The sequence below is a fragment of the Mastigoproctus giganteus genome, chromosome 14, assembly GCF_048544385.1.
Source record: "Mastigoproctus giganteus isolate SK-2022 chromosome 14, ASM4854438v1, whole genome shotgun sequence".
NCBI lineage: Eukaryota > Metazoa > Arthropoda > Arachnida > Uropygi > Thelyphonidae > Mastigoproctus > Mastigoproctus giganteus.
Window position 1 is genome coordinate 96363475 of NC_143588.1, and position 27936 is coordinate 96391410.

At 38.2% G+C, this 27936-nt stretch overlaps 1 protein-coding gene across 1 annotated transcript in view; it reads left to right on the forward strand.

The window, feature by feature from the left end:
* poe (E3 ubiquitin-protein ligase-like protein poe) overlaps positions 1-27936 on the forward strand; it is an 849790-nt gene that overhangs the window by 483464 nt on the left and 338390 nt on the right. Inside the window, exons 41-42 of the mRNA XM_090388478.1 lie at positions 14298-14445; positions 19820-20068. Of these exons, the coding sequence (XP_090244604.1) occupies positions 14298-14445; positions 19820-20068 (397 nt within the window). The remainder of the gene's footprint in view (positions 1-14297; positions 14446-19819; positions 20069-27936) is intronic.

A 27936-nucleotide genomic window follows, 5' to 3' on the forward strand; every position in this document is an offset into this window, starting at 1 on the left:
CTTGTGTACCATTGTGGAAATCCTCATGCATTTAAGGGCATTGATAAAGCCACCCTACCTGTGCATTTCCGATTGAACCAGAGAGCACGGATAACAATATCTCTAGTAACGAATGGGCCTGGTGTACTGGGGTCCATGGTTGACTTAAGCCTCCAATCCAGGACATCACTATCCACTGATGACATCTGTACCACCCTCAACATATGCTTATCAAGCAGCATCTTCACTTTTGAGGATTCAGTCTATCACAGGTACATGGCACTGCTATGGGTGCCCCTGTTAGTTCCGTAATAGCCAACATCACCATGGAAGATCTGGAGGGGCAGATACACCGGAACCCACCTACACCTATTACAACATGGTGTAGATACGTTGACGATATTTTTACTGTAATACCACGTGGCTCTGAAACAGCACTACTGGAATACTTCAACTCCCTATCTAATATCATCAAGTTTACTATAGAGTTAGAGGTCAACGATGTGCACCCGTTCCTGGATGTCCTAGTGCATCGCCTAGGCCCACATCTAGAGACTTCAGTATACCGCAAACCTATGTGGTGTGGACAATTCACTAACTACAGATCCGGCCACGTACCAAGTCATCTCCCTATTCTCCAGGGCTTGGAGCCATTCCACACTGGTACAATTAGGCGTAACGAGATCTCCCGTGTGAAGGTGAACCTAACCAAATGTGGTTATCCATCCCATGTGCTAAGCAGGTGCCTATTACAGGCACTAGAACTCACATCCCACCCAAGACCACCGAACCAAGACGGTATATCGTCCGCCTACATTCCCTATTATCCAGGTGTGTCAGGACGGATCTCGAAGGTCCTTAGAAATTACAACATCAAATGCGTGCAGTTACCCTGCAGGAACCTACGTTCACTTGTCTCCAGTGTGAAGACCCCCGTCACACCTGTAGAGACCGTGACAGTTGCTACATAGGAGAAACATCAAGGTGTGTTCAAGATCACCTTATGGAACATGACAGAGCAATCCGGCTTGCTGAAACTGACCAGTCCGCAGTCGCAGAACATTTTTGGGCCACCAACCACGATCTTGATCCCAAACGTGACTTTGAAATAGTAGACCACTCACAACACTTTCGCCACCGCCTGTGGCTAGAGTCACTTAACATATTAAACAATCCAAAGGCAATAAACCACCACAAAGGCATACGTCTACACCCCATCTTAGAGACAACCGTTTTAATGCTAGATGATCAGTGGAGTAAAAGCAGCGCACATCTGTGCAACAACAATGGCACATGATTAACGTGCCTCACTCAGCTCATTACACTTATCCATTGTATTTTGTATTTGAATTTCAGTTGATAAAGAGACATGCCAGTCTCGAAAGCTACTGCCTGTTATATATTTTTACATTAAACTGGGTTATAATTATACATGTATATTTGTTATTTCAACAATATCTCTCTTTGAGGATTCGTTTAAATGCTGCTTCATTCCTGAGGTTGATAAATTTTGTAAAGATAACGTTCCTTTCAAGATTTTACTTCTATTAGATAATGCTCCTGGATGATTTCAATTCGAACGTGAGAGTCATATTTCTACTGCCAAACACGATCAGTAGTAGACGGTAAGAAAAATGTTACGTTAAGAGACTTTTGAAAATCTTACAATATTTACCACGCCATCTTAAACATTAATAAGGGCTGGGCGGAAATTACTAAAAGTTGTTTAAATTGTGAAAGAAAATATGCCCATGGCATGTAAAAGGTTTCGAAAGGTTTGAAAAAGACGAATCATATGAAGAGGTTACAGATGAGATTTTAAGGATATCAACGTTACTTCAGTTGGAGGTTGTTGCCAAAGACATGGAGGAGTTAATAGAGGAAGAAGAGAAGGAATTATCTAACGAAGAACTTATTGACTTGCAGGCAGTGATAGTGAAAGAAGAAAATGCTGAGGAAGCTCAAGTGAGGAGCCGAGACGCTTCACCACCAGAGAGATGGTAATGGCATTTTGTGAAATTGCATTGGCAATGGTGAGGTTTGAGAAGATGGAACCTGACAGCAAACGATTCTTAAAAATTAACAGAGGGTTGAATGATATGCTTGCTTGCTACAAAGAAATCTACAATGAAAATAAAAAAGCCACCGTCCAGTCATCTATTAATATGTTCTTTCCTAAGGTTGAGTGGCCAGCCCCTTCTAAATCTTCACAGCCCTCAACCTCCGCAGAGGCATACTTATCAGCTGAAGACGTCAATTCTGGCAACGATGCTCGAGAGGTAAAACTTACTGATGTTATGCCTCTCTCTCTCTCTCTCTCTCTCTCTCTCTCTTTGTAATTTTATAATTTTGAAATTTTTTCAAATTGCAACCTTTTGTAATTTTTTCTGTGCATCAGATAAAAAATTGAATAAATACAATAAATAGTTCTATTTACATGTTCATCGACCATTTCTTTTTTGATTCAATCAATTCACCAAGCACAGTTCTGAGTGCTGCACAAGCATGTGGGAAATTCCGACTTACATAGTGTTCCGCGGAACACAACCCTTACGTAAGTCGGGGAGTTCCTGTATACAGAACTTAATTTTATGTTATTAGACACTCGTCCATAGAGAAATTTAAATTAGTATGTTTTAAGTACTGTAATGTAACTACACTGACAAATGTGGAGCACATTTCTGAGTTTCCTTGATTGTTGTGTATAGAATTTTAAATGTGAAAGTAGCATTCTGTTGCAATAATATTGGAGATACTCTATCTTGAGAGATTATTTCAACATTCACAAAGTTGGTTGTTTGCAAATGGCATCTGTATTTCCTGGACTACAGACTAATTTTCAAGTACCCTACATTTGAGTATTCTATATATCAGTATTCTCCATTTGTTGGTTTCACAGTTCATTCAGCCCTGAAGTAAAACAGCCCTGATTGGTGTTGCATCTTATGTATTTTATTAAGTCAAAAATGATGTAATCACTTAATTTTTTTTCCCCCCCATTAAACTTTTGGCCTATAACATATATTTGAACTCCCACTTCTAAATATTCTAATTTTTATAAGTTCCTTTATTTCTCATCCAGCTCTCATCCCTGTAGGTTAAAGTAAGCTTAAAAACTTATAAAACAGATAAATCTATCTTTATTGTCATTATTATTAGGTTTATCTTTCTCTACAGATTTTCCTAAAATATTGACATAGATGTAATTTTCTACTGTGCTATTGTAATAGTAGTAGTAGTAGTAGTAGCAGCAGCAGTAGCAGCAGCATGTGATGCAAGAAAGCAAGTGTATGAGCTTATGCATCATCATCCAAAAAAAAAAAAAAATTACAAAACAATCCCCTCTAAATATTTGTCCAGTTCCTCTTTAAATTTATTTAACCTATCAACTTCCACAACGACAGATGGAAGTTTGTTCCAGCAATTAACCATCCACTGGCTAAAGGCAAATTTCCGCACATCTATTCTACAGCTGTCTTTCCTCAATTTGAATTTATGCCCCCTTAGGTTCGTAATCTGAACAAGTGGAAGAATCCCATTAGAATTCAGCGTGCTCAACCCATTCAAGGCCTTATACACCTCAATCAGATCACCACGCAGGTGCCTAGTCTCCAGTCACTGCAATTTGCAGAACTTAAGCCTGTCTTGGTAAGAGGATCCCTTCATTTCCCCTCACCAATCTTGTTGCCCTTCTCTGTACACGCTCAAGCAAATCTACATCCTTCCTAAAATCAGGCCTCCAGACCTGCATGCAGTACTGAAAGCATGGCCTGAAAATTGCCTTATACCAGGGGTGGCCAACGAGTCAATCGCGGATTCAATTTCGGTCGATCACGACGAATTTTACATATAGTCATCCCTCGATTTGTGCATCTTGTGAAATGTAATTTTTGAGATGGTAGATCGCGGCTCATTTTGAAGGAAAAAAGTAGATCACATCACAAATTAAGTAGGCCACTCCTGCCTTATACAGAGGGACAATCACCTCCTTTTCCCTGCTAACAAAATTCCTGTATATCATCGAAAACAACACCCCATGACTTGCCCTGGTAGCCTGTCTGCATTGCTCAGAAAACTTCATATCTCACTGCACAATTACTCCCAGGTCTTTTTCATTTTCTACCTCCTTAAGTGTAGTACCACACAGTTGGTACGTTTCTCTGGGGTTACTTCTACCCATATGCAGTACTTTGCATTTTTCAATGTTAAACTTCAGTTGCCACATCTCAGCCAATCTGCCCAAATTTTCTAGATCCTGTTAGCATTAGTAGAGGCATATTATGCAGAATCAGCCAAAAAAAAAAAAAAAAAAAACCGCTCCCATTTCACCCCTACGTTCGTTTGAAATACCTGTCCAGCTGAGCCTTAAATTTATTTAGGCTATCAACTTCCACAACAAGGGATGGAAGTCTGTTCCACCAACCAACTACCCGCTGGCTAAAGGCAAATTTCCGCACCTCTATCCTACATCTGTCTTTCCTCAATTTGAATTTATGCCCTCTCAGGTGAATATTCTGAGCAAGAGGAAGAATCCCATCAGCATTGAGCATGCTCAAACCATTCAAGGCTTTATACACCTCTGTTTGATCACCTCGCCAGTGCCTAGTCTCCAGACACTGTAATTTGCAAAATTTAAGCCTTTCTTCTTAAGAGCAACCCTTTGTTCCATTCACTAATCTTGTTGCCCTTCCCTGTACTCGTTCCAGTCGCTCTACATCCTTCTTGATATGAGGCCTCCAGACCTGTATACAGTACTCATGTGGCCTGACCATTGCCTTATACAAGGGAATAATCACCTCCTTATCCCTGCTAGAAAAATTCCTGTATATCATAGGTGGAACAGGACCAGGGTATGTCTGCCAGGGGCAAAGGTTGATGACGTTGTAGAGCAGATATCATCTTTTAAGGGCACAAAAGGTGATATAGTTGTACACGTTGGCACTAATGATATTAAGAGTAGGAGACCAGCGGAATTACTTAACAAGTACAGGTCACTGTTGAAAAAAAGCCGTGAAGTAGGGTTGAATTTGAAAGTGTCTGCAATTCTGCCCAGACACGATAGGAGGGAGTATATGATGAGAGCCTTGTCGATCAATTCGGCCCTGGAAAGATTGTGCAAGGCTCAAGGGGTAGAATTTTTTTCAGCCTGGACTGTACTTGTTAACAGGAGAGATTGCTTCTACAGGGATGGGATACACTTAAATAGAAAGGGTGCAAGAATATTTGCTGATGCTATCGAGGCAGTGTTAGGTGGGTCGGAAAACTGCTGGCTTGGGGGGAGACAAAGACTAATGGATTAACAGTAGCCACTGGCAGAGGTGAAAGAGATTCTTGCACTGCTTCTATTGGAATGAGCAGAAGCCTGAAAAACAAGATGCAGGATATTTCAGAGACTGCTGGAAGTCATTGCGGTACAAGTAAACACATGGGTTGTGTTAGGGTAGCTAAGAATAGAAACAGGTGCATGTATACTTGCGTGTACACTAATGCTAGGAGTTTAGTAAATAAATTTGATGAATTTGAGGTATTACTCAAAACATCAAAGGCAGATATTGTTGGGATATCAGAGACGTGGTGTCACACAGAACTGAAATTTGGGGAGTACAACGTCTACAGAAAGGATAGACAGGATAGGAAGGGAGGAGGGGTTATGCTATTAGTTAAAAAACACATAAAATCCAAGGAAGTGAAGCCAGTTGACATCGCTGGACAGTGCAGTGTTGAGTCAGTTTTGTGTGACATAAGCATAGGTAAATCAAAATTGAGAGTAGGAGTGTGTTATAGGCCTAATGACTCTGATGAGTATAATAAGATACTGTACAGGGAAATAGAATGGGCCAGTAAATCAGAGAGTCTTATAATGGGGGATTTTAATTTCCCAGATATTGACTGGAATTTGTGGGTTGGTCACTCACACACTAGCAAGGCTTTTGTGGATTTATTGGATGATTGTTTTCTACACCAGCATGTTCGGGAGGCAACTAGAGGGAGTAATACTCTTGATCTGATTATCAGTAGTGATTCTTCATGCATTAGGAATCTGCAGATAAATGAACCACTGGGTGGCAGTGATCACAGTGTGCTGAAGTGGGATTTACCCAAGGAGGTAACTACCATCAGAGGTAAAGGGAAGGGTTTTTGCTTTCGTAAAGGCGACTATGATGGTCTGAGACAGTATTTAAATTCTATACAGTGGGACCAACTGATGATGTTACCAACAGCAAATTCAAAATGGGAAGCATTCAAGGAACTAATCTTGGAAGCTACCAGGCTTTACATACCAACCAAGAAATATTGTTCAAGGTTCAGGCCTAAATGGTTGTCAGATGAACTAATGAGACATATGGCAGAGAAGAAAAATGCATGGGATACATACAAATTAATGGGTGACGTGGAAGCCTATGATAGCTATAAGTTGGTCTGTAACCAAGTCACAAAGGAGATTAGGCAGGCATAGGCAGATTATGAGAAATCCTTGGCAAAGGATGCAAAGAAAAACAGAAAAGAGTTCTTTACCTATTTAAACTCAAGAAGGAAAGGGATGAATCAGATTGGTCCACTGGATGTTGATGGTTCAACAGTTGAGGATCCAGCTCAGGTGGCTAACAATCTAAACGAGTATTTTGCATCTACATTCACACATGAGGAGTTATTCAGGAAGGGGAATGTCGTAGGTGAAGTAAACATTGGCAGTGAGCTAGATGATTTTCTAATAACTGAGAGGAAAGTGGAGGAGAAATTGTTGAGGATAAACATAAAAAAGGCACCCGGGGTGGATGGGATCTATCCAGTTATATTAAAGGAGGCAGCAAAGGAAGTAAGCAAACCCCTAGCCATAATTATGAGAGCTTCTTTGGACTCAGGGGAGGTACCCATGGACTGGAGATGTGCAAATGTAACCCCAATTCACAAAGGAGGATCAAAGGCTGACACAAGTAATTATAGACCTGTTAGTTTAACTTCGGTTCCAGGAAAATTAATGGAGGCACTGGTTAAAGAAGCACTGCAGGATCATCTGGACAAGAATTCAGTTATAGCTCAGACACAGCATGGGTTTGTTAAGGGCAGGTCTTGTCTGACCAATTTGATTGGATACTATGATGTAGTCACAAAAGAACTGGATGCAGGGAATAACTTTGATATTATATATTTGGATCTTAGAAAGGCTTTTGATACTGTTGCGCATGGAAGACTGCTGCACAAATTGGAGAAGTGTGGCATTCGAGGCAAATTGCTGCTATGGATAAAGGGATGGTTGAGTGGCAGAAGACAGAGAGTGGTAATCAATGGACACTGCTCAACGTGGACTAATGTTATTAGTGGAGTTCCTCAGGGTTCAGTGTTGGGTCCATTGTTGTTTTCTGTATTTATAAATGATATTGATGATGGTGTATCAGGCTTAATGTCCAAGTTTGCAGACGATACAAAGGTTGGCAGGGTTGTTAAGGACACTACTAATACTATGCTGCTGCAACAGGATCTGGAAAGGTTGAGCAGATGGGCTGAGAGGTGGCAAATGAAGTTTAACATTGACAAATGTAAAGTACTACATATGGGAAACAGTAACCCCAGATCAACGTATCAACTCTGTGGTACTACGCTGACAGTGGTAGAGAATGAAAAGGACCTGGGGGTAATTGTGCAGGCAGATATGAAGTTCTCTGAGCAGTGCAGACGAGCTGCAAGAGTAGCTCATGGTGTCTTGTCAATGATATACAGGAATTTTTCTAGCAGGGACAGGGATGTGATTATTCCCTTGTATAAGGCATTGGTCAGGCCACACCTTGAGTACTGTATACAGGTCTGGAGGCCTCATTTCAAGAAGGATGTAGAGCTGCTGGAACGAGTACAGAGAAGGGCAACAAGATTAGTGAATGGAACAAAGGGTTGCTCTTACGGAGAAAGGCTTAAGTTTTGCAAATTACAGAGCCTGGAGACTAGGCATCGCCGAGGTGATCTGATAGAGGTGTACAAGGCTTTGAATGGCTTGAGCATGCTCAGTGCCGATGGGATTCTTCCTCTTGCTCAGAATAATCACCTGAGAGGGCATAAATTCAAATTGAGGAAGGACGGATGTCGGATAGATGTGCGGAAATTCGCCTTTAGCCAGCGGGCAGTTGGTTTGTGGAATAGACTTCCATCGCTTGTTGTGGAAGTTGATAGCCTAAACAAATTTAAGGCTAAGCTGGACAGGTATTTCGAACGAATTGAGGGGTGAAATGGGAGTAGTGGTTGTTTTTTTTTTTTTTTTTTTTTTTGGCTGATGCTGAATAAGCTTGCTTTCTTGCATCATATGCCTCTACTAATGCTAATGCTAATCATTGACAAGACACCATGAGCTACTCTTGCAGACCATCTGCACTGCTCAGAAAACTTCATATCTGCCTGCACAATTACTCCCAGGTCATTTTCATTCTCTACCACTGTCAGTGTAGTACCACAGAGTTGATACGTTGCTCTGGGGTTACTGTTTCCCATATGTAGTACTTTACATTTGTCAATGTTAAACTTCATTTGCCACCTCTCAGCCCATCTGCTCAACCTTTCCAAATCCTGTTGCAGCAGCAGCATAGCGTCAGCAGTGTCCTTAACAACCCTGCCAACCTTTGTATCATATGCAAACTTGGACATTAAGCTTGATATATACCATCATCAATATCATTTATAAATACAGAAAAGAACAATGGACCGAACACTGAACCCTGAGGGACTCCACTAATAACATTAGTCCACGATGAGCAGTGTCCATTGATTACAACTCTCTGTCTTCTCCCCCTCAACCATCCCTTTATCCATAGCAGCAATTTGCCTCCAATGCCACACTGCTCCAATTTGTGCAGCAGTCTTCCGTGTGCAACAGTATCAAAAGCCTTTCTAAGATCCAAATATATAATATCAAAGTTATTCCCTGCATCATAGTATCCAATCAAATTGGTTAGGCAAGACTTTCCCTTAACTAAACCATGCTGTGTCCGAGCTATAACTGAAGTCTTGTCTAGATGATCCTGCAGTGCTTCTTTAGACAGTGCCCCCATTAATTTTCCTGGAACAGAAGTTAAACTCACAGGTCTATAATTACTTGTGTCAGCCTTTGATCCTCCTTTGTGAATTGGGGTCAAATTTGCACATCTCTAGTCTGTCTTTACCTCCCCTGAGTCCAAAGAAGCTCTCATAATTATGGATAAGGGTTTGCTTACTTCCTTTGCTGCCTCCTTTAATATAACTGGATAGATCCCATCCACCCCAGGTGCCTTTAAGTTTATCTTCAACAATTTCTCCTACACTTTCCTCTCAGTTATTACAAAATCGTCTAGCTCACTGCCAGAGTTTAGTTCACCTCTGGCATTCTCCTCCCTGAATAACTCCTCATGTGTGAATGTAGGTGCAAAATACTCGTTTAGTTTGTTAGCCACATGAGCAGGATCATCAACTGTTGAACCATCAATATCCAGTGGTTCAATCTGATTCGTCCCTTTCCTTCTAGAGTTTCTGTTGCAGTAACACACTGCAATTACTGTCATTAACAACCCTGCCAACCTTTGTATCCTCTGCAAACTTTGATACTAAGCCTGATATACCTTCATCAATATCATTGATAAATATACAAAACAACAGTGGACCCAACACTGAACCCTGAGGGACTAAACTAATAACATTAGTCCATGAAGAGCAGCACCCATTGATTACCACCCTCAGTGTTCTCCCACTGAACCATTCTTTTATCCATTGTAACAACTTTCTGCTAACAATACCATTCTGCTCCAGTTTGTACAGTAGTCTTCCATGCACAACAGTGTCAAAAGCTTTCCCGAAATCCAAGTATATGATATCAAAATTATTTTTTTGCCTCCAGTTCCTTTGTAACCACATCATAATAACCAATCAAATTTGTCAAACAAGACTCCCTTAACAAACCCATGCTGTATCTGAATTATTGCTGCAGTCTTGTGTAGATGATCCTGCAATGCATCTTTAACCAGTAACTCCATTATTTTACCCGGAACAGAAGTTAAACTAACTGGTCTGTAATTACTCGTGTCACCCTTCGACCCCCCCCCCCTTTGTGAATTGGGGACACATTTGCACATCTCCAGTCCTTAAGGACCTCCCCTGAGTCCAAGGATGCTCTCATAATTATGGCTAAGGATTAGCTTACTTCCATTGCAGCCTCCTTTAATATAACTGGATAGATCCCATCCACCCCAGGTGCCTTTCTTGTGTTTAACTTCAACAATTTCTCCTCCACTTTGTTCTCAGTTATTACAAAATCATTAAGCACCCTGTTACAATTTGATAATCTTGTGGCATTTTCAAACCTTAATAACTCCTCATATGTGAATGTAGATGCAAAATACTCATTCACTTTGTTTGCTATCTGAGCAGGATCATCAACAGTCGAACCATCGATATCAAGTATACCAATCAGATTTGTTCCCTTCCTTTTAGAATTTATATAAGTAAAGAAATCCTTGCTGTTTTTCTTAGCATCCTTTGCCAAAGATTTCTCGTAATCTGCCTTTGCCTGCCTAACCTCCTTTGCGACTTGATTACAGACTAGCTTATATATATCATAGGCTTCTGTGTCACCTGATAATTTATATGCATTCCATGCATTTTTCTTCTCTGCCAAGAGTCTCATTAGTTCATTTGACAACCATTTAGGCCTAAACCTTGAACAGTATTTCTTAATAGGTATGAAACATTTAGTATCTTCCACTATTAATTCCTTGAATGCTTACCACTTAGAATTTGCTGTTGGTAACATAATCATCAGTTGGTCCCACTGTACAGAATTTAAAAACTGTCTGAGACCACTATAGTCACCTTTACGTGAGCAAAAACCCCTTCCTTTTCCCCTGATTGTAATTATATCTTTAAGTAAATCCCACATCAGTACACTCTGATCTCTGCCACCTAATGGTTCCTTTATCTGCAAATTCTTAATACACGAATGATAACTGCTGGTAACCAGATCAAAAGTATTACCCTCTCTGGTTGCCTCTCGAACATGCTGCTGCAGAAAACAATCATCCTATAAATCCGCAAAAGTCTTACTAGTGTGCGAGTGACCAACCCATAAGTTCCAGTCAATATCTGGGAATTTAAAATCCCCCATTATAAGGCATTCTGATTTACTAGCCCACTCTATTTCTCTCTATAATTATTCATTGTACTCATTCGAGTCATAAGGCCTATAACACACTCCTACTCTTATTTTTGCTTTCGCAGTGCTTATATCACACCAAACTGACTCAACAGTGCGCTGTTCATCTATATCAACTGGATGCACTTCTTTTGATTTTATGTTTTTCTTAATTAACAGCCTAACACCACCTCCCTTCCTATCCTGTCTATCCTTTCTGTACACATTGTACTCCCAAAATTTCAGTTCTGCACTCGTTATATCTATGTGACACCACATCAATAATCTTTGACTATTAACTATTCTTTCTCCGTTAAAATAAACTTTCAACTTTTTTGTTTTATCCATTGATCTTCATAAAACATGCACAACTTAGTAGATGATGCCACTTATTTATTTATTTTTTTTTTTTAATTTATTTTTATATCCTTTCCCACGAACTGAATTAAACTTGGCAGAAAATATGGAGGTATATTACTAAAAAGAAACTTTGCTAAAACTTTAAGCCTACCCTTAAAATTAACTAGAAACTCTCCTATAATTCTCTTAGTATTAATAATTGTATAAAAATAAAAAATGGTTGTACAAATCAACACTCTCATAATTTTCCTAATATTAGTAATAAGAGTATGATTACTTTTTTGATTTAAAGATTACTTATATTTAGAATACTAGTCTGTTTTATTTAAATAGTATAATCATTACTCATTCTATTTCCAAATATATCATACAGAAGAATCAAAATAATGGTGTCTCCTTATCACAGCAACAGTCACAGGCCTGAGAGGCCATCTGTTTTTCCCCCCCCCCCCTGAAGTTACATTTTGGGTTTTTTTCCCTGAAATTAAATTTTTGTTTTTTTTTAAATTTGACCTTTCCTAATGAATTGAAACACTTATTAAATGTAATTTTTAATGAAATATTTAAATTTAAAATTTTTTGTGTTTTATGCTTGTTATATTCAAAAATTATTTTTATTTATTATTTTTTTTTTGTTAATTCTTTTGGGGTGGAACACATAAACATAATATAACCTTTAACCTCAGGGATTCACATCTGGTGAGTATGGGCTTGGCACACCCAGGGTCCTGAGCTGGATATCATCATTCTTCTCTTTCTCAGAGTAAGCTAGAAATTTTTTTTTTTTTTTTTTTTTAGCTGGTGCGGCAAAAGCCTCAGGCTTCCTTGCATCATATGACTAATGATAATAAACCTGAACCTATTAGTCACTTCCATTTTCAAGTTCATAAAATCATTAAAAGCATAATAATCAAAACAACACATATACACTTATCATTATGTTTTGTCATTTTCAGTAAACTGTATAAACAAAATACAACTTCCAAAACTACTGAAGTAAAACTTTGTATATGTTTAGGAAGCTAGACAGAGGAAGAACAGCCAATCTTGAACTGGCAATTAACATACAACAGATATTTTTTAGGTGTGCCTGTAAAACCCTACACCACTGCCAATAATGAAGTATTGTTTTCTGTAGCATGAGATTCTTTTTAACTGAGAGATATACAGGGTGTCTTTAAATTATTCACCTGATTATGGAGCCCTATTAACATTTTATTGTAATAGATATCTTAAAATGGTTTGCTGCAGTTATCAAACAACTAGATGAATTTTTCTCATGCGGTTGGCAGCCTTGATCCCAACAAGCATTGTGACAGTACAAAATTAAAATGACAACAGTGCAGGAGAGAGCAATGTGCATGTTATGGATGTGGATACCAATCTCCAGTGACTGAAGAGACATTTTCAATGAAAATTCCAGAAAGATCCACCTATAGAACAATCAATGAAGCAATAATTGAAACAGTTTCAAGAAACCAGCAGTATGCTGCCCCAGAAAGGACTAGATTAGCCAAGTATATCTGCAGATAAAGTTTTGGAAATTCAGGAAGTGTTTACCAAAAGTCCTACAAAACCTATCCTCCGGTGAGACCTGCAGCTGCAAATACCACAAGCAACACTGCATGCACATGGTAGTTCACATGAGATTGAAACTTTTTACAAAGTGCAAATCATCCAGGAACTTATGCCTCCTGACAAACCACAATGTCAGATGCGTTCATTTTTCCTCAACCATATGGTTGAAAGAAAAATGAACACATTCTGGAAAATATTGTTTTCTGTGATGAAGTGACATTCCAACTGTCTGGTAAAGTTAACAGACACAATTGTTTCTGTTAACATACAGGGATCTGAAAATCCCCGCTCAATTTTTGAACACAACTTATGTATAGTCCCAAGGTAAACGTGTAGTGTGCACTGTCCTTCAGCCATGTGATTGGGCCATTTTTCTTCCACAGAAACACTCTGAACTCTGCAAATTACATAAAATTGCTCAAATTGTATGCTACACCTCAGTTGAAAGATATGTAGCCACATATGTTCTATCAGCAAGATGAAGCACCACCACACTAGAGCTTGCATGTGTATGTAAGAGCTTGCAATAAAAAATTTCCTAACTAATGTATTGGCCAGGATCATCCCATTCCATTGCCTCCTCTTTCCCCAGATATCACACCTTTTTATTTCTTTGTATGGGGCTACATAAAGGACAAGGCATATGCAAAAAAATTAACACTGTCACAGAGTTAAAAGACCACATTGAACAGACAGTGAGTTCCATTTTTCAAGAGATGTTTCAAAATAATTGGGATAAAACTGGCTACCGTCTTGATATTCTACATGCTACCAAACGTGCTTCTTTGGAGGTTTACTGAAGTGCAGTTGTGTGATAAGAAATTCTTTGAATTGCTTTGTTAAGTGCAGCAAACCAGTTTACAGTACCTATTACAATAAAATTTTAATCGAACTTCATAATCAGGTGAATAATTTATAGACACCCCACATATTCTTAGTTAAAATTGTTTTATTTGAAAAAGTTATACTACTAAAAAAATTAACACAGAGGCAAGATTGCAGTGACATTTTCTCTGTCAATCTGTTTATTTAAAGAATTATTTTCAATTGACTTAATCACTTTAAAAGTTTAAATATAAAAGTGGAGATAAGAACTTTGCAAAATAAGTACAAGTACATTCAGTACACACAACTATACATTAAAGTGCCATTAAAGTTGAAGAGATGATTGAAATTAGAAATAATTGCTAGTCAAATGTTTTCATGGGAATATAATCTGTAATGCAATTACTTATAGGTATCACTGCCATACATGTAAAATGGTAGATGGTGTTGGAGTTTGCACTATATGTGCTAAGGTTTGTCATAAAGACCATGATGTCACATATGCAAAATATGGTTCCTTCTTCTGTGATTGTGGTGCAAAAGAAGATGGAAGTTGTCAAGTAAGAATAGATGACTTGAAATTATTTTGTTTCTAAAATTAAATTTTTTCACTAACATGAAAATTAATATAATTTATTGTAATTATACTGTCATCAGGCTAAAAACTTATTTCATATCTGTCTTTGAAAACAGCATGATATTTTTAAAATAAGAATTTTTAAAAAATCAGAGATTGATAAATCAGTTAATAAATCAATTTATCATCCAATAACCATGTAAATGTATTTTATTCAACTGATACCTATTAAATGTATGGACAGTTATATTGTTTTGCTGAAAATTAAATTCAAATACATTTACCAGTATGGAATATACATTGTATTCAGTCAAATTTATAACTCAAATAACTCCCAGAATTTGGTACCTGTCTATACCAAAATTTGGAAAATTCGTACCTGTGGATTTGGAAGACTCCAACCTCCACCAATGGAGCAAGAGAAGGGTAATCCTTGTGTATTTCCTGGAATGGGGACACAACCAATTCTGCTCAATTGTGTGCAGACACAAATTGCAAGAGTTAGGCCAGAGAAGAAAGGAAGATATTTGCTTTAACATAACATTTATAGAAAATACATAGTACCAAAAAGCTATTTATTTTCAGTGCCAGACCCCATACAAAGAAGGGTAATATTTGTGTATTTCCTAGAATGGGGGGGACAACCATTCTCAGTTGTGTGGAGACACAAATTGCAAGAGTTAGGCCAGAGAAGAAAGGAAGATAATTGCTTTAACATGACATTTATAGAAAATACATAGACCCATACCAGCATTCTAACAAGAGAGGCCATTCCCGAATTTTGGTGGATTGTTCTGTCACAATTACTTTATAGCCCTGATCCTGTGCCATCAGACTTGCCCTTTTGGCCCTATTAAGAATGAGTAATACTGATCATACTGCTGACAGCAACTTTTATGAGAGGGAAATATAGGCTCTGATTCAAGAGTGGAGAAAATATATACATACTGATAGTGAATATGTGGAAAAATAAACGTAAGTACAGTACTTATGGAGGACTTGAAGTATATGCCATACAGTGCAGTTTGGTGGCATTTAGTTTCAGAGTGACCTCTGTGTGTGTGTGTGTGTGTGTGTGTGTGTGTGTGTGTGTGTGTGTGTGTGTGTGTGTGTGTGTGTGTGTGTGTGTGTGTGTTAAATATTTATACTTGTAGTAGTGGCATGTGATGCAAGAAAGCAAGTGTATGAGCTTATGCTGCATCAGCCAAAAAAAAAAAAAAAAATTACAAAACAATTCCCTCTTAATGTTTGTCCAGTTCCTCCTTAAATTTATTTAACCTGTCAACTTCCACAAAGACAGATGGAAGTTTGTTCCAGCAATTAACCACCCGCTGGCTAAAGGCAAATTTCCGCACATCTATTCTACAGCTGTCTTTCCTCAATTTGAATTTATGCCCCCTTAGGTTCGTAATCTGAACAAGTGGAAGAATCCCATCAGAATTCAGCGTGCTCAACCCATTCAAGGCCTTATACACCTCAATCAGATCACCTCGCAGGTGCCTAGTCTCCAGTCACTGCAATTTGCAGAACTTAAGCCTGTCTTGGTAAGAGGATCCCTTCATTTCCCCTCACCAATCTTGCTGCCCTTCTCTGTACACACTCAAGCAAATCTACATCCTTCCTAAAATGAGGCCTCCAGACCTGTATGCAGTACTCAAGGCGTGGCCTGACCATTGCCTTATACAGAGGGACAATCACCTCCTTTTCCCTGCTAGCAAAATTCTTCTATATCATTGACAAGACCCCATGAACTGCCCTCGCAGCCTGTCTGCATTGCTCAGAAAACTTCATATCTGACTGCACAATTACTCCCAGGTCTTTTTCATTTTCTACCACCTAAGTTTAGTACCACAAAGTTGGTACGTTTCTCTGGGGTTACTTCTACCCATATGCAGTACTTTGCATTTGTCAATGTTAAACTTCAGTTGCCACTTCTCAGCCAATCTGCCCAAGTTTTCTAGATCCTGTTGCAGTAGCACACTGCAATTACTGTCATTAACAACCCTGCCAACCTTTGTATCATCTGCAAACTTTGACACTAAGCCTGATATACCTTCATCAATATCATTGATAAATATACAAAACAACAGTGGACCCAGCACCGAACCCTGTGGGCCTCCACTAATAACATTAGTCCACGAAGAGCAGCACCCATTTATTACCACCCTCTGTCTTCTTCCACTCAACCATCCTTTTATCCATTGTAGCAACTTACCCTTAATATCATTCTGCTCCAATTTGTACAGTAGTCTTCCATGTGTAACGGTGTCAAAAGCTTTCCTGAAATCCAAGTATATGATATCAAAATTATTTTTTGCATCCAGTTCCTTTGTAACTACATCATAATATCCAATCAAATTTGTCAGACAAGACTTTCCCTTAACAAACCCATGTTATATATTAGTACAGTCAGTCCTCGTATAGCACGATAGTTGTGTTCCTAGAAACCCTCGTGCAATACAAAATCGTGCAATATAAACAACAGGCCCTATGGGAAAAATAGGATTAGGTGCCGACCACCCAAGTTTGAACACACATTTGTGACCAAAACATTACCAAACACAATAAATAATCGTAATAAAATACTTACGTAATAAAATATTGCTAATGCTTTTGCTTCTATTGTAAGCAAACTTGTTTTTTGTTTGATTTTCTATCCAAACAGTTGACAGCCGTTGCATCTCTTCCAGTTCTTTGTGTCTTAATCTAATGGTTTTTAATTACACTTTGAGTTATTCCTGCTATGAAAGTTGTTTTTATTTTCTCTGCATTCTTTGTAATTCTCGGCGTTGCCCCATTTAGGTCTGTAGCACGTGCAATATCACATGGTCTTTCATTTCGCTCAAAGCGTTTCCCAATTTCATATTTTTTCTCTATCGACAGGCGGACTGGCCATAAGCCTTACCAGGGAAACCCTGGTGGGCCTGAGGCCAGTGTGATTTTGGCCATAACCGTAGTATGAGGCACTATAAATTTTCCCGGGTAAAAATTTTTGATCCATTCCACCACTGTTTATCGATATTGCTTTTTTTTTTTTTTTTCTCTCTGAATCTGCGGTGTCTTCACCAGGACGCTTTCTTTTCACACCTTTTAAGTATTTTACTCATTTTTAGGGAATAAAGCACAATTACAAAACGAGGAGGCACGCTTGATACACACATAAACAAAGCTGCGCACGTGTAGCAACTGAATAAACAACACCGTAAAGGCAGAGATACACTATTAACACCTCGCATTTTACTAAAGCACATTTCTAGGGGTCACTACCATAAAACAATAAAAACAATTTCCAGTTCCGTTTCTGCTAGTGGAATCTGTTATAAACTGGTAGTAAACTCGATCTAATTGCATTCGCGAATACTGTATACCGATAGCTGGAATTGTGTTGGTTTTTACGTTATTATGGTGAAATGTGTTTCCCCTTCACTGATATAAAGTTATAATCCGTTGGGGTGATTCTGTGTTCGACTACTATTTCTTGTAAACACAAAGGCGAATTGTGCATAAGCAAATTCGGTTCATGTTATATAAGATATCGTTCCCCTATTTATAAATCGTGTATGATCGAATTTGTGTAATGTAAACACATGTTATACGAGGACTGACTGTATTAGCATTTTATGCAAGAAAGCAAGCTTATACAGCATCACCCATCCATAGTGGACTATGCTGCATAACTTGCAGTATAAAAAGGCAACAGCTTCCTATGCTAGAGCAGTGGTAATTTGCATCTGGTGCAAATCAAAGTCGTATAGTTGTAGTTATGAGATATAGTAAAGATATCCCAGTTTCAAATGAGCATGATTGTGGGAACTCTTGCGTCTGGTGTTCCCTATCAGAAATGGCATGTATTATCTCTTGCTGACAATCCACTGTGGTTTAGGTGTACAAAGAATGGTATGGTGTCAAACAGGACAAACCACCTCCTGCCAACAGAACTGTAAAGGACTATGCAAGTTAGATGTTTGTGGTGTGTGAACAGTGCAACATTTGTATCAGCTCAATGGCGGGCCACTGTACAACAATTGACATCGCAGTACAATATGGAGAATGTAAGAGCAATATCCCAAATGACAATACACTGCACACTCAGACATGTGGGGTTCCACAGTAGATGACCCAAGAGACAGTCTCCTCATCATTGATGAAAATTTGTTGTGATGTCAACAACACACTGGTTGAACATTGGAGGACTGGAAATGAGTGTGCTGGTCAGAAGAGTCCAAATACCTGGGTGCATCATGCTGACAGATGTCTTTGTGTGGCACAAACAACAAGAGTCCATAGACCCATCATGCATGGTGCCCACTATCCAGCGAGGTGGTGGCGGTTGTTTAATATGTGGCATGTTTTTGCTGGCAAGAACTAGGATCCCTGGTGCGTATGGACCAACAACTCACTGGTGAGGTCTAACGGCAGTTCTTTGGAGATCATGTCATCAGGCCCACACTAATTCATGAGTTGTTCTAGGAACACAGAGATGAAAACAGTCATCTTTATTGGCCTCCAAATGCACCTGACTTCAATCCAATTGAACAACATATGCCTCACTTCCTGTTTTGGAACAGGAAGTGAGGTATATGGACATGCAGCTATCATCTATTTTGACACTGGAAGCCTTGCTGGCAGCATGACTGTAAATGGTGGTCCAAAACAGTATTAGGTAGGTGGTCATAGATCAGCAAGGTGTGTGTGTGTGTGTGTGTGTGTGTGTGTGTGTGTGTGTGTGTGTGTGTGTGTGTGTGTGTGTGTGTGTGTGTGTGTGTGTGATGTTTATTTGTATATGTGATATCTAAGCAGAAATGTGAATTAGTTAAAGTTTTTACTAATAGTAAGTTTTCTTTCATTAAAAATGACATGCTGAAAAAAAAAGACATTTTTTTTAAATTTTCAAATTTTTCATTAAACAATTAATAAAATTACATATAATAATAAATATTATATGTAATTACATATAATTACATATAATAATTAATGCAATCCATTAGTAAAAGATCAAGCATCAGCAGACTGCAAAAAGAAATAAAAAAATATAATAATAATAAAATTTACAGAATTTAAAAGAAAGTTGAATTATGTTAGGTGCATCACAGTACAATTCAGGGCACCACCACCACAAGGTTAATTCATACAAAATTAGGAAGTAAAATAAATAATATTTACCAAAACATCATATACATACTATCTTTTTTTTTTTTTTTTTTTTGTTATTTTCTTTGTCCGTCAGTGGAATGTTTTATTTTAATGTGTGATAAAAATATTTCCATTGTTAAACAGTAATTTTTTTAATAGATGAAAGTAACTCATTAACTTAATTTATTTGTATTTTATTCTTATATTTGTATTTTATCTAACAGGCATTAGTGAAGCGTAGCCCCCAAAGTGTAACTGATAGTGCTGCTACAACTGCTGCTCCAACCACTTTTCCTTTTTCTTCAGACACTATACTTCCAAGTTCCCTTAGGCGTAGGCAATCATCTCCTACACCTGGTAGTGGAAATGCTTCAGGTGCTGAACGTGCTGCTGGAATGCAGGTGGTATCTGATAGCAAGAAGACAGCTGATGAGACACTAAAATTGAAACAAACTATGGCAAAACAACTTGAGGTATGATGATGGTTTGTATTTAAAGAACTCCATTTTTTATTATTATTATTATTATTATTATTTTTAATTAAATAGATAAAAGATCAAACATGCTTAGCAAATGTGTTGGCAGATATCACTAAAAGGGCTACTTTTGAGCCCTTTTAGTGATATTTAGTTTGTGTGTGTGTGTGTGTGTGTGTGTGTGTGTGTGTGTGTGTGTGTGTGTGTGTGTGTGTGTGTGTGTGTGTGTGTGTGTCATTAGTCATGACTAATAAAAACAGTCAAATCTGATAGTTCCAAAAATGACCTTGACAAAATGTTAAAGAATTGCAATTTCACAAAAATTAAAATTATTGGCAGTTTGGGAATGAATAATATAAATTAAGGAAGAATAATATATAAATTTAATTGTGAAAGATAAATCCCTTACATTTTTTTGAAATTAGATTATATTAAATTTTTTTTATTTTTTTAGTCCAAAAATGAAAGGTATTAGAACCTATAGTATTTTAGTATACAGTCAACTCTCCCAAATCTAGCAACCTCTAGGCTTGATTCTTGCCAGATTTTGAATGGCCATAATGTATTCACATGCATGAGTATGCGCACGCACACACACACACACGCACACACACACGCACACACACACACACACACACACACACACACACACACACACACACACACACACACACACGTAAAATATAGATATTGCAATTTTGTACTACAACTCATTGTACATAATACTGCACAAGTGTAGCCTCCGTAGCCAGGTGGGCAGGAGCAGCAGTGCGTAGCACACGCTTCTTGATTAGACCTGGGTTCAAGCCCGTGCCCACCAAATACGGAGGATGCGGAAAGGTCAAGGAATGACCACCGCATATCCCAGGAGCAGTATGGCCTTAGTTGCTAATGCTCCTAAAAACCAAATAATAATAACAACTGCACAAGTGTATCGAACATTGAAAGGGAATATACAATAGATGGTATAGTGTTATATTGTACAATACAGTTAAAAAAAAAAAAAAAATTAAATGTTAGTTTTAATATAGTCAAGAAAGGCCATCAAGTGGTTTCTATCCATATGGTAAATTATATACTGTATATAATAATACACTCAGTAATCACTGGATTATGATCACTCCCATCCATAATGGACTAGGTCACATAGCTTGCAATATAAAAAGCCAAACAGCTTCATACACTAGAGGCAGTGGTAATTTGCATCTGGTTGTGCAGGTCAAAGGGATAAAGTAACAGTTATGGGGCATAGTAAAGATATCACAAAGTTTCAAAAGAGCATGACTGGGAATTTGTGCATCAGTTGCTTCCATATCAGAAATGGCACATCTTGTCGGTTGCTCACATCCCACTATGATTAAGGTGTACAAAGAACAGTGCCAAATGGGTCAAACCACTTCCTGCTGAGAGAACTGTAAAGGATTACACAAGGTTCATGTTCATGGTAAGTGTAGTATAATGCATTGTGTGGGCTCAATGGCAGGTCAGTGTGTGACAGTTGACATCGCAGTACGGTATGGGGAATGCAAGAACAATATCCCAAATGATGATATGCCTTGCACTCAGTCATATGAGGCTCCAAATCAGATGACCCAAGAGACACCTTCTCCTCATCACTGATCATCGTTGATAGTGAATGCTGTGGTGTCAACAACACAACACGCTGGTTAGATACTGGAGGACTGGAAATGCTCATTGGGTTAGTCCAAATACTGTCACAACATGCTAGCAGATGTCTTCATTTGTGGTGCAAACAACACCAGTTCATGGACTTATCGTGCATGGTGCCCACTATCCAAGCAGGTAGTGGTGGTTGCGTATTGTGTGACACGTTTTTCTGGCATGAACTAGGATCACTGGTGCATATAGCCCAACATTTCACTGGTGAGGTCTGTTGTGTCTTAGATAGGATGGCTCCTGAATGATGGTTCCACTCCACCCCAAAGTGAGATCCACTGGCAGCTCTTAGGAGACCACGTACACCCTGTCATGTTGCATTTTTTCCTGAATAGAAATGGAATCTTCCAAAACAATAATGCTTTGTGTAATCAGGCCTGCACTGTGCATGAGTGGTTTTAGGAACACAGTGATAATATAACCAATTTTGATTGGCCTATAGATTCATCTGATCTCAGTCCAATTGAACTCCTGTGGGATGTTTTGAAAGAGGAAGTGAGACATATGGTTGTGCTGCCATCATTTATTCTGACACTGTGGAAAGCCTCGCAGGCAGCATGGATCAGACATCTAGTGGAGTCAATGCCTAGGCGAATAGTAGCTGTTATCAATGCAAACAGTAGCCCAATACAAAATCAGGTAGGTGGTCATAATTCAGTGATCACTCAGTGTATGTATAATAATGTATAATATAAAAAGTTATATAATTTACCAAATGTTAGTTTACCAAAGAGAGATGCAGTTTAACAAAGAAGAGTAAATTGCCATAAACCATTTGAACAGTTCATTTAAATGTCAAATATCATCACGTAAATTTACATGATTATATTTATGATGTTAATGTTAGCGTTTATAAATTAACATGAGTGTGAAATTGACTTCAGAAATAAATCATACAAATTTTCTCATTAAATTGGCATCACACAGTTGCTTCACTAAAATCCCATCATTGAGTATTTTTAACAATTCAACCTTTTTTCCGCAAATAGATGGTGATGACCTGTGGTTACATTCTGAACTACCTTTGAGCTGCCTGCATGTCTTTTTGTTCAGAAGTTATTTAGTGTTTTGTGAATGCATTACGACCAATTACCAAAGGTCGCGGGTTCGATTCCTGCCTCGGGCTTGGATCAAAGTACTGCAAAAACCTTGTGAGGTGTATTATGGCCACAGAAGCCTATGCGCCAACAACTACCAAAAAAAAAAAAAAAAACCATCCAATTAGTGCTTCCTTCAAGAATGTTGGGACTTGAGCTCTGTAAATAATCTATTCCTGGTTTTTAATGGATCACTAATCTTGTTCAGAGGGGGCAGTAACCAATCCCATGGTCTTCCATTAAATTTTCTAGTGTGATTGCAGGGCAGTAAAAAACTTTGAGGCAAAATCTCTATCCTGTACAGTCAGTTCTGATGCTTACTACTTATGCTAATGGCCAATCTGAGAACTAAATTTCTTATTTTAGAATTGTTTTCCAAATTCACCCCATTTTCTAAAATTTGCTAGCCGGATAACTATAATAACTGGTGACAGATTTGATAAGTTCAGCTGTATAATTTAACGGGCTGAGAAAACAGAAGATGCTTTGCTGACATTGGACATGAATTTCTTTTTATAAATTTACAAATTAAAAAATTAAGTAGTAGTAGTGGCATGTGATGCAAGAAAGCAAGTGTATGAGCTTATGCAGCATCAGCCAAAAAAAAAAAAAAAAAAAATCACACCATTCCCTCCAAATGCCTGTCCAGTTCCTCCTTAAATTTATTTAACCTGTCAAAATGACAGATGGAAGTTTGTTCCAGCAATTAACCACCCGCTGGCTAAAGGCAAATTTCCTCACATCTATTCTACATCTGTCTTTTCTTAATTTGAATTTATGCCCCCCTTAGGTTCGTAATCTGAACAAGTGGAAGGATCCCATCAGAATTCAGCGTGCTCAACCCATTCATTTGTAAATTTATAAAAAATAAAAAATAAGCACCATTGCCTTCCCTCACTTTGCCTATTTCTTTTAAATGTTGTTCAGTCACTCTTTGACTAAAGGAAAAGTTTTGGACATTTGTTGCCCAGTTTTAGTTGAGTAAATTAAAACTGGGCAACTGGGTAATTTTTAATTTGCTCAATTGTTTTTAAAACCTTAAACACCTGTCATGTCACCACACATATGCCTGGTTTTCAGACAGTATAACTTGATAAGAACATCCCTTTGTGTCCTAACTAATATCGTTCTTCTCTCTGCACTTTCCAACAAGTCCACAGCTTTACTAAAGTGTTATTTCCAAACTTATAGGCAATATTGAATCATCTCACAGATATCTGACCATTGCTTTATAGATTAGAATAATCACCTTTGTCTTTACTGACAAAGTTTTTCTGGCTATAATGCACATTTAGTCAGGTGCATTACAGTCAGAGTAGCTCTTGCTCCAATAAGCCACAAACAACTGACAAAGTTTGTGTATATTAGTGACATATAATATACACAAACCATCTACATATTATTGCCATCTACCTTGAATTTTGCTAATCCTTAAATGGCATATTACTCTAGGATTACTGCTACCCAGATGCAAGCGTTGCATTTTCCAGTGTTATAGCTAAGCTGCTACTTTTCAGCCTATATAAATTTGTCTAGTTCTTGTTAAAGTAGCATACAATAATTACTGCCATTAACTACCCAGTGTACATTTGTATCATTAGCAGACTTACACATGAAACTCGAAATACCATGTCAGTGCTAATAAATATTAAACAATAAGGGGCCCAGTGCAAACCTTGTGGGACTCTACTCTTGAGACTCCATGAAGAGCAGCGGCCATTTATAACTTTCCTATCTCCTCCAACTCAACTATCTCATTATCCACTATAATAACTTATTCCACTCCAATATACACATCAAATATTCATGTGGGACTGTATCGAAATCTTTACTCAAATTGAATAAAATGATGCCAAAATTGTTTATTCCCAACTCTTTCTTTACAATCCTTAATAGTATCTAATCAGATTAGTCAGATGTGATCTTCAATTTATAAAGCCATGCTATGATTCCCAATCAAATTTCATCCTTAACTAAGGATTCAGTAATCTTCTCTGATACAGAAGTCAAACTTATAGTTTTTGAAACATCTTTGTGAATAGGTGAGATGTTTGCACATATTTCCATTCTATAAGTACTTCACCTGAGTCCAAGAATAATCTCATTATAATAGCTAAAGGTTTGATATCCTCTTTTGCTGTTTCTTTCAATATTATTAGATGAAGTGACAATATTAGACAAAAACAATAATGTTATTATAGTCCCTTTTCAGTTATCATAAAATCCAGTTAGTATTAACTAGGGCCACAGATATCCTTAAATTTAGAAATTTCTTCCCATATAAATGTAGATGCAAAATATTTATTCAGTTTATTGGCAACTAGTTCGGGATTATCAGTACATTTACCAAAGATATCAAATAGACTAACATTATCGATTCCTTGCTGCTTTCTTTGTAGGCTTAGCTAAAGATTTGGCATAAGCTGCCTTGTCATAATTCATTGGCAGAATCCTCATTAGGCACAAGTCTTATTAACAGCAAATAATGGATTGGTAATTCGACTTGTGGGTTGAGTTACTAATTTTCTAAATCAACTTGATGACATGTTATTTTGTGTCAACATATCACAGGGAGCACAGCGGAAAGGAATAATAGTCTTGACCTGGGCATCACCAGCTATCTGAATAGTATTACAGATGTGATGATACAGAAACTGTTACTTACCAAGAAACAATAGCAGTATATTCCGGTACTAAAGAATTTTGCTAGTAAGGATAAGGAGGTGACTATCCCATTGTATAAGGCAATGATTATGCCACATCTTGAGTGCTACATATAGGTCTGGAGGCCTCATTTTGGGAAGGATGTAGCTGGAGTGGGTACAGTGAAGGGCAACGATATTGGCAAGAGGAGCAAAGAGGTGCTCTTACCAAGAAAGGCTTCAATTGTGCAAAATATACCTCTGAGGTGTATTTATTGAGCTTGTTAAGCCTTTGACTGGATTGAACTAGTTTGAAGCTGATTAGATTCTTCCTCTTGCTCAGATTGTGCACATGAGAGATCATAAATTCAAATTGAGGAAGGGTGGAAGTTTGTTCCAGCAATCAACCACCATTGGGGGGATACACAGACTATTAGATTAACAGCAGCCACTGGCAGAGGTGAAAGTGATTCTTGCACTGCTTCTATTGGAATGAGCAGCAGCCTGGAAAACAAGGTGAAGGGAATTTCAGAGACTGCTGGGAGTCATTGTGGTACAAGTAAACACATGGGTTGTGTTAGGGTAGCTAAGAATAGGAACAGGTGCATGTATATTTGTGTGTACACCTAGGAGTTTAGTAAATAAATTTGATGAATTTGAGGTGTTGGTCAAAACATCAAAGGCTGATATTGTTGGGATATCAGAGACATGGTGTGGCAAAGATATAAGGAATGCAGAACTCGAATTTGGGGAGTACAATGTGTACAGAAAGGACAGACAGAATAGGAAGGGAGGAGGAGCTATGCTATTAGTTAAGAAACACACAAAATCCAAGGAGGTACAGCCAGTCGACAAGCTGGACAGTGCAGTGTCGAGTCAGTTTGGTGTGACATAAGCACTGAGAAATCAAAATTGAGAGTAGGAGTGTGTTATAGGCCTAATGACTGTGATGAGTATAATAAAAAACTGTACAGGGAAATAGAGTGGGCCAGTAAATCAAAAAAGTCTTATAATGAGGGATTTTAATTTCCCAGATATTGACTGGAATTTGTGGGTTGTCACTCACAACAAGCAAGGCTTTTGTGGATTTATTGGATGATTGTTTTCTACATCAGCATGTTTGGGAGGCAACTAGAGGGAGTAAAACTCTTGATCTGATTATCAGTAGTGATTCTTCATGCATTAAGAATCTTCAGATAAAGGAACCGCTAGGTGGCAATGATCACAGTGTGTTGAAGTGGGATTTACTCAAAGAGCTAACTACCATCAAGAGTAAAGGGAAGGGTTTTTGCTTTCGTAAAGGCGACTTCGGAAGTCTGAGACAGTATTTAAATTCTATACAGCAGGACCAACTGATGATGTTACCAACAGCAAATTCAAAATGGGAAGCATTCAAAGAATTAATCTTGGAAGCTACTAGGCTTTACATACCAACTAAGAAATATTGTTCAAGGTTTAGTCCTAAATGGGGGTCAGATGAACTAGTGAGACATGTAGCAGAGAATAAAAATGCATGGGATACATATAAATTAATGGGTTTAGTCCTAAATGTAGGTCAGATGAACTAATGAGACATGTGGCAGAGAAGAAAAATGCATGGGATACATATAAATTAATGGGTAACATGGCCTACAATAGATGTAACCAAGTCCCAAAGGAGATTTGGCAAGCAAAGGCAGATTATGAGAAATCTTTGGCAAAGGATGCAAAGAAAAACAGCAAAGAGTTCTTTATCTATGTAAACTCTAGAAGGAAGAGGATGAATCAGATTGGTCCACTGGATATCAATGGTTCAACTGTTAATGATCCTGCTCAGGTTGCTAACAAACTAAATGAGTATTTTGCATCTACTTTCACACATGAGGAGTTATTCATGGAGGGGAATGCCAGAGGTGACCTAAACTCTGGCAGTGAGCTAGACGATTTTGTAATAACTGAAAGGAAAATGGAGGAGAAATGGTTAAAGATAAACATGAAGGCACCTGGGGTGGATGGGATCTATCCAGTTATATTAAAGGAGGCAGCAAAGGAAGTAAGCAGAGCCCTTGGCCGTAATTATGAGAGCTTCCTTTGACTCAGGGGAGGTACCCCATGGACTGGAGATGTGCAAATGTGACCCCAATTCACAAAGGAGGATTAAAGGGCGACACAAGTAATTATAGGCCTGTTAGTTTAACTTCTGTTCCAGGGAAATTAATGGAGACACTGGTGAAAGAAGCACTGCAAGATCATCTGGACAAGACTTCAGTTATAGCTCAGAAACAGCATGTGTTTGTTAAGGGGAAGCCTTGTCTGACCAATTTGATTATATACTATGATGTGACCACAAAGGAACTGGATGCAAAGAATAACTTTCATATCATATATTTGGATCTTAGAAAAGTTTTTGATACTGTTGCACAATGAGGACTGCTGCACAAATTGGAGCAGTGTGGCATTGGAGGCAAAT